Here is a 13,371-nt window from a genome sequence, read left to right on the forward strand (position 1 = left end):
ATAGGTCAGTGCTTCTTAAAATATCAATTATGCATATATATCACCTTAGGGACTTGTTTAAAAAATATATACATACACTTCACTTTGTGGTAGAGCACTTGCCTAGTTGGTGAGGGCATGAGTTCAATCCCCAGCTCAGGGGGCAGGGAATATATTCTGCTCAGTGGGTCTGGGGTGGGGCCTGAGCCTTTGCAAGTCTAGTCAACTCTCAGGTGACACTGATGTTGCAAGTCTGAAGAGCACACTCTGAGAAGTGAGGTTATAGTTGAAACTCCATATGAGATGAGATGTCTGGAAGTGAGAGACAAATCTGCAGCCACAGCTCTTCCCACAGTGAAGCCCAGCAGTGGCTATGAACTTGCTTTGGCATTGGTCTGCCTCAGAAGCTACATGGTCAAAAATGAAATTATTTGGGAGGTCAAGATTCTATAGATCAACAGGCAATTTGTGGTCTTACACACATCGCTTGTCTCCAGCCTTGCCCTACCAGCACAGTCCGTACAAGCAGACAGGCATCTCCTCACCGGACTTGGGTTGATGTGTTTCAGTGCGACTGTCACATTTCTTGTCAAGTTCTTGATGGTCATGTTTGTGACACTTGATGATATGACATAGCTTATCAGAGTGAGGTTCTCCAGGGAAGGATCCTAGCACCACAAAGAAGCAGCAAGATGAAAATGGAAATGACATATGGTGAGGGCTAATTTATGACTCAAAGGACACTAAGAACTATTTGACTTCACATTGCTTACAATGTAGGTCAGAAATTGTGAAGTAGTAAAGTAACTTTTCCAAGAGACAACAACCAGAAGCAGGATTTATTTCACCCCCGGGCTCTAAATACTAAGTTGAAGTGTACAGCTGACACTATAGGACCTCATGAATTCTTAAAGGGTGACCCAACATGAATCATTCAAAATCTTGTGTCCTCGAGCAAGCTACTGAATCTCCCTGTGTCTCCATTACCTAATCTGTAAAATGAAGTAAGAGTAGGTTCGTTCCTCCCAGAATAGGGATCAGAGTCAACACTTGTGAGTTCGTAGGGCGGAGCATAGCCATTTGTGAGTACTATGAACGTGTTGGTAACTGCTAATTATCATCAGGAAGAGTGGGGTGTGGATAAAAATTAACTACAGGGTTTCCACACTCCACATGATTTGTGGCAGGCTTGAGAGTATGTTGATGATGAAGCAGAATTAAAGTCACCCACCTCCAAACCCAACCCAAATCAATAAGTAGCAACTTTACCTGAAACAGGGCGGGTGTTTCAAAGAAATTGAACTGAATCCTTGAAGCCAATGCTACATCATTAGCTGGCAAATTATTCATCAGCGATGAGGGCAGAGTAATGGCACCAATACTATTTTCAGGAGGTGGGGTTTCCAGAGAAACCTGGAGATCAAGTAAGAGATAGTAAATGCGTCTGAGTTGATACAGTGAGATTATTAACACACAGCTCAATGAGGAGGGACCTGAAGGGCCTTGATCTAGATTTCTCTAGAAAACAACTCTGCCTCCAAGCAGGAAAGGAAACATTTTAAGGACACATAGAAATGGTCAAAGAGTAAGATGCTTGCAGGGTTCAGGAGACCACAGGAGTTCGCACACCAAGTCAGTAAGCAAGTGCTAGGGCAGTCATCATGAGAGTTTATGCAGTGTGCTTAATCAATGACGACTGTAAAAAGCAAGATTTTGACTTTAGGGTTTCTAGCCCCCAGTCCCTCTAAAGCATCGGTGCTAAACCTGTTGGCCTTGACCCCTTTAGGGGTTGCATTTCACATATACTGCACATCTGCATTATAATGCATAACAGTAGTAAAATTACAGTTACAAAGTAGCAATGAAAATAGTTTTATGGTTGGGGTCACCACAACTCGAGGAACTGTATTAAAGGATTAGGAAAGTTGAAAACCACTGCTAAAGGGTGGATAGAAAGCACTAGAAGCATGATTGACTTTCAGCATTATTATACACATAGGGTAGTTATAAAAATTTTAAATGTTGAAATTCATCTCCATGCATAGGTCCCCAACTGCCTAGAATTCCTTCATGAAAATACCATTCCCTGCCATATACCACACACACACACACACACACACACACACACACTTTCCACTATCCAGTTACTAAAGGGTTCACATGGGCACAAGAATCTCTAGTCAAATTATGTATTTTTCTGAATGCTGGGGGTTGAATCCAGGGCCTCATGCACACAAAACATGCCCTATGCCACTGAGTCCCATCTCAGCTTTCAAAACCCATGACATTTTTTTTTTTATTCTGTGGTATCTCACTGACTACTCTGTATGCCAGGCTGGCCTTGAACTCAGAGTTCCACCTGCTGTCACCTCCTGAGTGACAGACTTAAGGGAGTCAGATATTAAATCTTCTGAATAGTAAACATCACTCCTGATAATCAGCAGTAATTGCCTCCATCAGGAAGCACAGCGGGAGCTCCAATTGTGCACCAGAAAATGTTGTTTCTATAAGAAATTAGATTGTTGTACCTGGAGATTTGCTGGGTCTTGGGCCGCAAAAGTTGTGGTATTGAAATTACTGGCATTCACTTTGATCACAGCAAGAGCCAAAGAAGGCGAAGTTAGACTGATAGTTGTAGATGAAAAATTCAGCTGTAAGCCAATGGCATCTACCACTTTTAGCAACCTGTAAAGACAGTTGGCAGTTTAAATTTAGTCCTCTCGTTTTCTCTCCCTCACTCTAATATAGAATATCAACTGGGTGTCATTATGAATCTAACCCTAGGGACAAATACTGTGCCTATCACTAGTCACAGAATCAAGTATCTTCAACTTCGAGGGGATCCTCCTAGCATCCTGTAATATACACTATATAGGTAAGTTGCCATGTGTTCATTAAACATTGTTGGAGCAGGAGGGCCCTAGACTCCAGCATGTTTATTTCAAGTGTTCTCCAAAATGGTAATTAGTATCCTTTCCTGGGATAGGCTGAGGCTGCCTCTCTAACGCTGTAACAGGGAGAGAAAAAAAGCACGTAGCTAAGGATATTAAAAACAGCATGTCCTCGAGAAGCGCTCGAAGGTGAACTATTTCCAATCCAGGTTCCTATTGCTTATCCCATAATATAAAAATGTCTGTAGCAAAAACTGGAGGCTGGAAGTTCATTTCCGGGGATGACAAAGAGGACTGTCTTCCTTGACCCCTCAACTTAGAAATCTAGTTGGCTGCCTTAGTTGGTTTCTGCTAGGTGATTGTAAGCCCTCAATTTGAAAATGTCACCTTTTGCTTGCTTTCTTAATTGGGCTACTTCAGTCAGTTGTCTCTGATGAATGTTCTGAACCCCCAATTTAATGACATTGTATTATCTGTTGCTTCTCTCTCTCTGCTACTCAACTCTTATTCTTACTTTTGCTATTTGCATCCTTAATAAACCCACTCATTCAACACGGAAAGCTCAGGTAGCATAGCTCATCTCTGAAGCACACAGAACACACCCTTGTGTTTGCGGAGTCATACCTTTGAGCTAGAGGGGCTAGCAAGGCAGGTGGAGAGTGAAGGAGTTTGCTGACTCGGTTTACCATTTCGCCTGCAAGATTAGGCTCTAAGCTACCCAAAGACAAAGCTTTCTCCATCTGGGATACTTGGGCTTCCAGATCAGAAACAGTGCTAGTGTTGACAACTGTATCAAAAACAAACAAACAAACAAACAAACAAACAAGTCATGTTATGCAATGCATGATGCAAAAGTCACTTCTGAAGATAAACAGACCCCATGATGTGGTCAGCTCACTCCTGGGTATTCATCCAAAAGAAGATATATGTATTTAGAAGATTTAGTTGTGATTTTTCATAGTATCTTTTTTCATAATAGTTCTAAATGAGAAATAATCCAAATGTCCATGAACTGGAAAACAGATGGATAAACTGTGGTGTGTCCATAGTGGAATATTATTTAGTGACAAAAAGAAATTAGCTACCAATGCTTATCACAACAGGGTGGCTCTCCAGTTGTCCAATACATTATGTTAAATGAAAAAAAATCTAAACTCAAAAGGACACAACCTATATGATTCTCTTCATATGACATATTTGAGGTGTTGAACTTACAGGGGAATGCATAACATATCAGTGGTGGCCACATTCAGTTTTAAAATATAAAAATGTCCCTTAATTTTGTTACTTATATCTGATTTCTTATTTTGCATATTCTTTTCTGGTCTATATCCATGTGCATCCTATTATGAAAATGGAATATTTTTAACTAGCTGTTGTTGGGCCTTTACCTCTTCACAACAAGTTATGAGAGTGCCCCCAATTTTTGTACAGCTATTCTAATGGCCCATGTCATTGATCAAAAGATGCTGTGTTGAGGTAGCATGCCTTATATAATCACTCCTCTCTACAGAGCCAATAAGCTTTATCTACTTTTTAGCTACTAGGCTATATTCTGATGGGCACCTTATATGAATATATTGCTTCATTTCTATTGCCCTAAGAGTAGAGGCCTAGGTTCAGGGTCTTCTTGATGGGTTTTGGGGTAGCCTTTAAGATTGCTTCTAAGGGGGATCAGCGCCGGGGTAGCGGGAGCGCAGGGTTGCCTGACACCCGCCAGCTACCCACGACCCCCGCCACAGGATTTTGGGACTGCTGGTGAGTGGAACACAGCTTCTGCTCCAGTCCAATCACGCGGGACCTGAGACTGCTCTGGTTGGGGAGAGAGAAATCCGGCCTACATAGGGCCACAACCCTCTTCCGGTCAGAAAAGCACCAGGGCAGCTGGGGCGCAGGGTCTGCTGACACTTGCCAGCTACCCACAACACCCGCCACAGGATCTTAAGACTTCTGGTGAGTGGAGCACAGCTTCTGCTCCAATCCAAGTGCTCGGGACCTGAGACTGCATTAGTAAAGGAAGCAGAAACCGGCCTGAGTAGGGCCACAGGCCTCATCCTGCCGGATCAGCGCTGGGGTAGCGGGAGAGCAGGGTTGCCTGACACCCGCCAGCTACCCACGACCCCCGCCGCAGGAATATGGGACTGCTGGTGAGTGGAACACAGCTTCTGCTCCAGTCCAATCACGCGGGACCTGAGACTGCTCTGGTTGGGGAGAGAGAAATCCGGCCTACATAGGGCCACAAGCCTCTTCCGGTCAGAAAAGCACCAGGGCAGCTGGGGCGCAGGGTCTGCTGACACTCTCCAGCTACCCACAACACCCGCCACAGGATCTTAAGACTTCTGGTGAGTGGAGCACAACTTCTGCTCCAATCCAAGTGCTCGGGACCTGAGACTGCATTAGTTAGGGAAGCAGAAACCGGCCTGAGTAGGGCCACAGGCCTCATCCGGCCGGATCAGCGCCAGGGTAGCGGGAGCACAGGGTTGCCTGACACCCGCCAGCTACCCACGACCCCCACCACAGGATTTTGGGACTGCTGGTGAGTGGAACACAGCTTCTGCTCCAGTCCAATCACGCGGGACCTGAGACTGCTCTGGTTGGGGAGAGAGAAATCCGGCCTACACAGGGCCACAACCCTCTTCCGGTCAGAAAAGCACCAGGGCAGCTGGGGCGCAGGGTCGGCTGACACTCGCCAGCTACCCACAACACCCGCCACAGGATCTTAAGACTTCTGGTGAGTGGAACACAGCTTCTGCTCCAATCCAATTGCGCGGGACCTGAGACTGCATTAGTTAGGGAAGCAGAAACCGGCCTGAGTAGGGCCACAGGCCTCATCCGGCCGGATCAGCGCTGGGGTAGCGGGAGAGCAGGGTTGCCTGACACCCGCCAGCTACCCACGACCCCCGCCTCAGGATTTTGGGACTGCTGGTGAGTGGAACACAGCTTCTGCTCCAATCTTTAAACAGTGACAATGATAACAACTAACCCCAGAGATTACCAGATGGCGAAAGGTAAACGTAATAATCTTACTAACAGAAACCAAGACCACTCACCATCATCAGAACCCAGCACCCCCACTTCGCCCAGTCCAGGGCACCCCAACACACCGGAAAAGCTAGACACAGATTTAAAAGCATATCTCCTGATGATGATAGAGGACTTCAAGAAGGACTTTAATAACACACTTAAAGAAATGCAGGAGAACACTGCTAAACAGGCAGAAGACAATAAAGAGGAAGCACAAAAATCCCTTAAAGAATTGCAGGAGAACACAGCTAAAGAGTTACAAATCCTTAAAGAAAAACAGGATAACATAATCAAACAGGTAGAAGTCCTTACAGAAAAACAGGAAAACACATCCAAACAGATGATGGAAATGAACAAAACCATACTAGACCTAAAAAGGGAAGTAGACACAATAAAGAAAACCCAAAATGAGGCAACGCTGGAGATAGAAACCCTAGGAAAGAAATCTGGAATCATAGATACGAACATCAGCAACAGAATACAAGAGATGGAAGAGAGAATCTCAGGTGCAGAAGATTCCATAGAGAACATCGGCACAACAATCAAGGAAAATGTAAAATGCAAAAAGATCCTAACTCAAAACATCAAAGAAATACAGGACACAATGAGAAGACCAAACCTACGGATAATAGGAGTGGATGAGAATGAAGATTTTCAACTCAAAGGACCAGCAAACATCTTCAACAAAATTATAGAAGAAAACTTCCCAAATCTAAAGAAAGAGATGCCCATGAACATACAAGAAGCCTACAGAACTCCAAATAGACTGGACCAGAAAAGAAATACCTCCCGACACATAATAATCAGAACAACAAATGCTCTAAATAAAGATAGAATACTAAAAGCAGTAAGAGAAAAAGGCCAAGTAACATATAAAGGCAAGCCTATCAGAATTACACCAGATTTTTCACCAGAGACTATGAAAGCCAGAAGATCCTGGACGGATGTTATACAGACACTAAAAGAACACAAATTCCAGCCCAGGCTACTATACCCAGCCTAACTCTCAATTAACATAGATGGAGAAACCAAAGTATTCCACGACAAAACCAAATTCACACATTATCTCTCCACGAATCCAGCCCTTCAAAGGATAATAACAGAAAAAAACCAATACAAGGACAGGAACCACGCCCTAGAAACAACAAGAAGGTAATCCCTCAACAAACCTAAAAGAAGACAGCCACAAGAACAAAATGCCAACTTTAACAACAAAAATAACAGGAAACAACAATTACTTTTCCTTAATATCTCTTAATATCAATGGACTCAACTCCCCGATAAAAAGACATAGACTAACAAACTGGCTACACAAACAAGACCCAACATTTTGCTGCTTACAGGAAACCCATCTCAGAGAAAAGGATAGACACTACCTCAGAATGAAAGGCTGGAAAACAATTTTCCAAGCAAATGGCATGAAGAAACAAGCTGGAGTAGCCATTCTAATATCTGATAAGATTGACTTCCAACCCAAAGTCATTAAAAAAGACAGGGAGGGACACTTCATACTCATCAAAGGTAAAATCCTCCAAGAGGAACTATCAATCCTGAATATCTATGCTCCAAATACAAAGGCAGCCACATTCATTAAAGAAACTTTAGTAAATCTCAAAGCACACATTGCACCTCATACAATAATAGTGGGAGACTTCAACACACCACTTTCACCAATGGACAGATCACGGAAACAGAAACTAAACAGGGACACAATGAAACTAACAGAAGTTATGAATCAAATGGATCTGGCAGATAGCTACAGAACATTCTATCCTAAAACAAAAGGATATACCTTCTTCTCAGCACCTCATGGTACCTTCTCCAAAATTGACCACATAATTGGTCACAAAACAGGCCTCAACAGATACAAAAATATTGAAATTGTCCCATGCATCCTATCAGATCACCATGGACTAAGGCTGCTCTTCAATAACAAAATAAATAATAGAAAGCCAACCTTCACGTGGAAACTGAACAACACTCTTCTCAATGATACCTTGGTCAAGGAAGGAATAAAGAAAGAAATTAAGGACTTTTTAGAGTTCAATGAAAATGAAGCCACAACATACCCAAACTTATGGGACGCAATGAAAGCATTTCTAAGAGGAAAACTCATAGCTCTGAGTGCCTCCAAAAGGAAACTAGAGAGAGCACACATTAGCAGCTTGACAACACACCTAAAAGCACTAGAACAAAAGGAAGCAAATTCACCCAAGAGGAGTAGACGGCAGGAAATAATCAAACTCAGGGGTGAAATCAACCAAGTGGAAACAAGAAAAACTATTCAAAGAATCAACCAATCAAGGAGCTGGTTCTTTGAGAAAATCAACAAGATAGATAAACCCTTAGCCAGACTCACTAGAGGGCACAGGGAAAGCATCCTAATTAACAAAATCAGAAATGAAAAAGGAGACATAACAACAGATCCTGAAGACATCCAAAACACCATCAGATCCTTCTACCAAAGGCTATACTCAACAAAACTGGAGAACCTGGATGAAATGGAGAAGTTCCTAGACAGATACCAGGTACCAAAGTTGAATCAAGATCAGGTTAATGATCTAAACAGCCCTATATCCCCCAAAGAAATAGAAGCAGTCATTAATAGTCTCCCAACTAAAAAAAGCCCAGGACCAGATGGGTTTAGTGCAGAGTTCTATCAGACCTTCAAAGAAGATCTAATCCCAGTTCTTCACAAACTATTCCACAAAATAGAAACAGAAGGTACTCTACCCAACTCCTTCTATGAAGCCACAATTACTCTGATACCTAAACCACAAAAAGACCCAACAAAGATAGAAAACTTCAGACCAATATCCCTTATGAATATTGATGCAAAAATCTTCAATAAAGTTCTTGCTAACCGAATCCAAGAACACATCAAAACAATCATCCATCCTGACCAAGTAGGTTTCATCCCAGGGATGCAGGGATGGTTCAATATACGGAAATCCATCAACGTAATCCAGTATATAAACAAACTCAAAGACAAAAACCACATGGTCATCTCGTTAGATGCGGAAAAAGCATTTGACAAGATCCAACACCCATTCATGATAAAAGTCTTGGAAAGATCAGGAATTCAAGGCCCATACCTAAACATGATAAAAGCAATGTACAGCAAACCAGTAGCCAACATCAAAGTAAATGGTGAGAAGCTTGAAGCAATCCCTCTAAAATCAGGGACTAGACAAGGCTGTCCACTTTCTCCATACCTATTCAACATTGTACTTGAAGTCCTAGCCAGAGCAATTCGACAACAAAAGGAGATCAAAGGGATACAAATTGGAAAAGATGGAGTCAAAATATCACTTTTTGCAGATGATATGATAGTATATATAAGTGACCCTAAAAATTCCACCAGAGAACTCCTAAGCCTGATAAACAGCTTCGGTGAAGTAGCTGGATATAAAATTAACTCAAACAAATCAATGGCCTTTCTCTACACAAAGAATAAACAGGCTGAGAAAGAAATTAGGGAAACAACACATTTCTCAATAGTCACAAAGAATATAAAATATCTTGGCGTGACTCTAACTAAGGAAGTGAAAGATCTGTATAATAAAAACTTCAAGTCTCTGAAGAAAGAAATTCTAGAAGATCTCAGAAGATGGAAAGATCTCCCATGCTCATGGATTGGCAGGATCAACATTGTAAAAATGGCTATCTTGCCAAAAGCAATCTACAGATTCAATGCAATCCCCATCAAAATTCCAAATCAATTCTTCAACGAATTAGAAAGTGCAATCTGCAAATTCATCTGGAATAACAAAAAACCTAGGATAGCAAAAACTCTTCTCAAGGATAAAAGAACCTCTGGTGGAATCACCATGCCGGACCTAAAGCTCTACTACAGAGCAATTGTGATAAAAACTGCATGGTACTGGTATAGTGACAGACAAATAGACCAATGGAATAGAATTGAAGACCCAGAAATGAACCCACACACCTACGGTCACTTGATCTTCGACAAGGGAGCTAAAAACATCCAGTGGAAGAAAGACAGCATTTTCAACAAATGGTGCTGGCACAACTGGTTGTTAACATGTAGAAGAATGCGAATCGATCCATTCCTATCTCCTTGTACTAAGGTCAAGTCTAAGTGGATCAAGGATCTTCACATAAAACCAGAGACACTGAAACTTATAGAGGAGAAAGTGGGGAAAAGCCTTGAAGATATGGGCACAGGGGAAAAATTCCTGAATAGAACAGTAATGGCCTGTGCTGTAAGATCGAGAATTGACAAGTGGGACCTCATGAAACTACAAAGCTTCTGCAAGGCTAAAGACACCATCAATAAGACAAAAAAACCACCAACAGATTGGGAAAGGATCTTCACCTATCCTAAATTAGATAAGGGACTAATATCCAATATATATAAAGAACTCAAGAAGGTGGACTCCAGAAAGTCAAATAACCCCATTAAAAAATGGGGCTCAGAACTGAACAAAGAATTCTCACCTGAGGAATACCGAATGGCAGAGAAACACCTGAAAAAATGTTCAACATCCTTAATCATCAGGGAAATGCAAATCAAAACAACCCTGAGATTCCACCTCACACCAGTCAGAATGGCTAAGATCAAAAATTCAGGTGACAGCAGATGCTGGCGAGGATGTGGAGAAAGAGGAACACTCCTCCATTGTTGGTGGGATTGCAAGCTTGTACAACCACTCTGGAAATCAGTCTGGAGGTTCCTCAGAAAATTGGACATAGTACTACCGGAGGATCCAGCAATACCTCTCCTGGGCATATATCCAGAAGATGTCCCAACCGGTAAAAAGGACACATGCTCCACTATGTTCATAGCAGCCCTATTTATAATAGCCAGAAGCTGGAAAGAACCCAGATGTCCCTCAACAGAGGAATGGATACAGAAATTATGGTACATTTACACAATGGAGTACTACTCAGCTATTAAAAAGAATGAATTTATGAAATTCCTAGCTAAATGGATGGACCTGGAGGGCATCATCTTGAGTGAAGTAACACAATCACAAAAGAACTCACACAATATGTATTCACTGATAAGTGGATATTAGCCCAAAACTTAGGATACCCAAGATATAAGATACAATTTGCTAAACGCATGAAACTCAAGAAGAATGAAGACCGAAGTGTGGACATTGTGCCCCTTCTTAGAATTGGGAACAAAACACCCATGGAAGGAGTTACAGAGACAAAGTTCGTAGCTGTGATGAAAGGATGGACCATTTAGAGACTGCTGTATCCAGAGATCCATCCCATAATCAGCTTCTAAACGCTGACACCATTGCATACACTAGCAATATTTTGCTGAAAGGACCCAAATATAGCTGTCTCTTGTGAGATGATGCCGGGGCCTAGCAAACACAGGAGTGGATGTTCACAGTCAGCTATTGGATGTATCACAGGGCTCCCAATGGAGAAGCTAGAGAAAGTAACCAAGGAGCTAAAGGGATCTGCAACCCTATGTTGGAACAACATGATGTACTAACCAGAACCCCGGAGCTCTTGTCTCTAGCGGCATATGTATGGAAAGATGGCCTAGTCGGCCATCAATGGAAAGAGAGGCCCATTGGACTTGCAAACTTTATATGCCCCAATATAGAGGAATGCCAGGGCCAAAAGAATGGGAATGGGTGGGTAGGGAAGTGGGGGGCGCTATGGGGGACTTTTGGGATAGCATTGGAAATGTAATTGAGGAAAATATGTAATAAAAATATTAAAAATTAAAAAAAAAAGTTTGCTTCTAAGGGTCAGTGGGAATAGCTATGGGAAAATAATCACTGTAGGCCCAGGGCAATGAATTTTAATAATGCTTTTTATCCAGCCATTAAATCTCCTTTTATATTATGACTCCATAATTATGCCTAAAATTTATACATTTATTTTAAGATATTTTGAGAGCAATGCTTATTAGGAGAAATAGTAAGTCACTTGGAAGACGCGCCAAATCTTCCTGGGGATGCTGGCATGATGGCAGAGGAAGCCATAACCTGAGCTCCAAACTACTAATACATCAGGCTAGGCTTTGTCTCCCATCCTCTAGTTTCTAAAGGAAAGCTTGGTTCATACTCACAGAACTAAGGTTCCAAGGAGTCTGGAATACTCTCTGTTCCTTTCCTTCTGTCCTATATTCCTATATCACTAAGCTCCTGGGAACACTTAGCAGTTTCCATGACTTTCCCATTTATACTATTCCTAACCAAGTAAACCCAGAGTGATGTATCCATTCCCATGTGGAATAGGTCAGGAGGTGGTCAGGAGGTGCTAAACTTTTTTTTTTCTTCTTCTTTTTTTTTTTTTTATCTTTTGCTGGATGTGGGGTTAAACCTGGATCTTCCAAATGGTTCAGAAGAATGTCTTAATGAAGTCTTATTGTGTATCTTTGATTTGCAAGTTTTTTTAGGAAGCCCAAATCCCAACATCCTCCTTGATCAGTTTGGCTTCTCATATTTACCTGTCTCACCAGGAGGTGTGCTGATGGTGACCAGTTCTTCAGGGACAGATGGGGCTGGTGTGGTAGGAGAGGGAATGGAGGACTGCACAGGTGACAGGGTGTGGGAAAGATCAGTTTGAGGCAAAGAAGAGACCACTACAGATTGAACAGGCAAGTCATTGGCAGGACTGGAAGTCAGGGAGATTGTAGGCTGGGGAGATGGAAGGCTACTTTCTTGTGTCAGAGAGGGTGTGCTTGGGGTCATAAGGGCATGATCAAGGGGTTCAGCCAAAGAGAAGTCACTAGCAACATGGGAAATAATGGTGGCCTGAGGTACAACTGGCACAGGCTTGCTGGAAGACGATAACAGTGGGCCATGCAGTTGATCAGCAAGGCAGACAATGGGATCCTGCAGTTCACTAAAGGAAAAAAACCAGAGAGATACATATAAGACACCAATAAGGCACAGAGGACTGAGTCATCAACCCCAGCAGCTGTCTGGCACAACCAGCTTAACAGAGTTTCACTCTAAAAGACTGTCCACTTTACACTCTGTGTGCTTCTGACACTGGCTTCTGCCCCCACCCCTTCATGACTCCAGGGAGAGATATTAGCATTATTTTACAAACCCCAGTTCTGGTTCACTGATTTACCAATGCTCTAGAGCTCTATGCAACACATAATCTAGGATCTTATAACATTCCCTGTGTTCCTGGAGGAAACACATACTAAATGTCCCATATCTTAACTGGTTTCATCACACTAGAAATCTGTCTTAACCAATTCCGTACCATTATATCCAGGTATAATGGTCACTAGAACATGGTAAGTAATCAAGAAATTGGTTGGATGAAACATGAATCAAACTGGGTCCAAAGAGATAATCCCTGACTTGTAAATCAACTACCTCTCTCTCTTGTTTTTATTGAAACAGGGCTTCTCTGTGTAACCCTAAAACTTATTTGTAGAGCAGGCTGGCCTCGAACTCACAGATCCTGCCTCCTGCCTCCTGCCTCCTGCCTCCTGCCTCCTGCCTCCTGCCTCCTGCCTCCTGCC

General features: G+C 42.4%; 1 protein-coding gene across 2 annotated transcripts in view; it reads right to left on the bottom strand.

Annotated features, from left to right (window-relative positions):
* The window catches only part of Adgrg2 (adhesion G protein-coupled receptor G2), a 73,380-nt gene that overhangs the window by 14,261 nt on the left and 45,748 nt on the right, over window positions 1-13,371 (bottom strand). For both annotated transcript variants that reach the window (XM_085837534.1, XM_085837533.1), the window contains 6 exons: window positions 12,337-12,734; window positions 7,711-7,713; window positions 3,495-3,657; window positions 2,508-2,664; window positions 1,249-1,392; window positions 525-647 (listed from right to left, as the gene is read on the bottom strand). In XM_085837534.1, coding sequence (XP_085693660.1) covers window positions 525-647; window positions 1,249-1,392; window positions 2,508-2,664; window positions 3,495-3,657; window positions 7,711-7,713; window positions 12,337-12,734 — 988 coding nt within the window. The remainder of the gene's footprint in view (window positions 1-524; window positions 648-1,248; window positions 1,393-2,507; window positions 2,665-3,494; window positions 3,658-7,710; window positions 7,714-12,336; window positions 12,735-13,371) is intronic.

The sequence above is a fragment of the Mus caroli genome, unplaced genomic scaffold (assembly GCF_978045245.1).
Source record: "Mus caroli unplaced genomic scaffold, Mus_caroli_1 scaffold_5, whole genome shotgun sequence".
Classification (NCBI taxonomy): domain Eukaryota; kingdom Metazoa; phylum Chordata; class Mammalia; order Rodentia; family Muridae; genus Mus; species Mus caroli.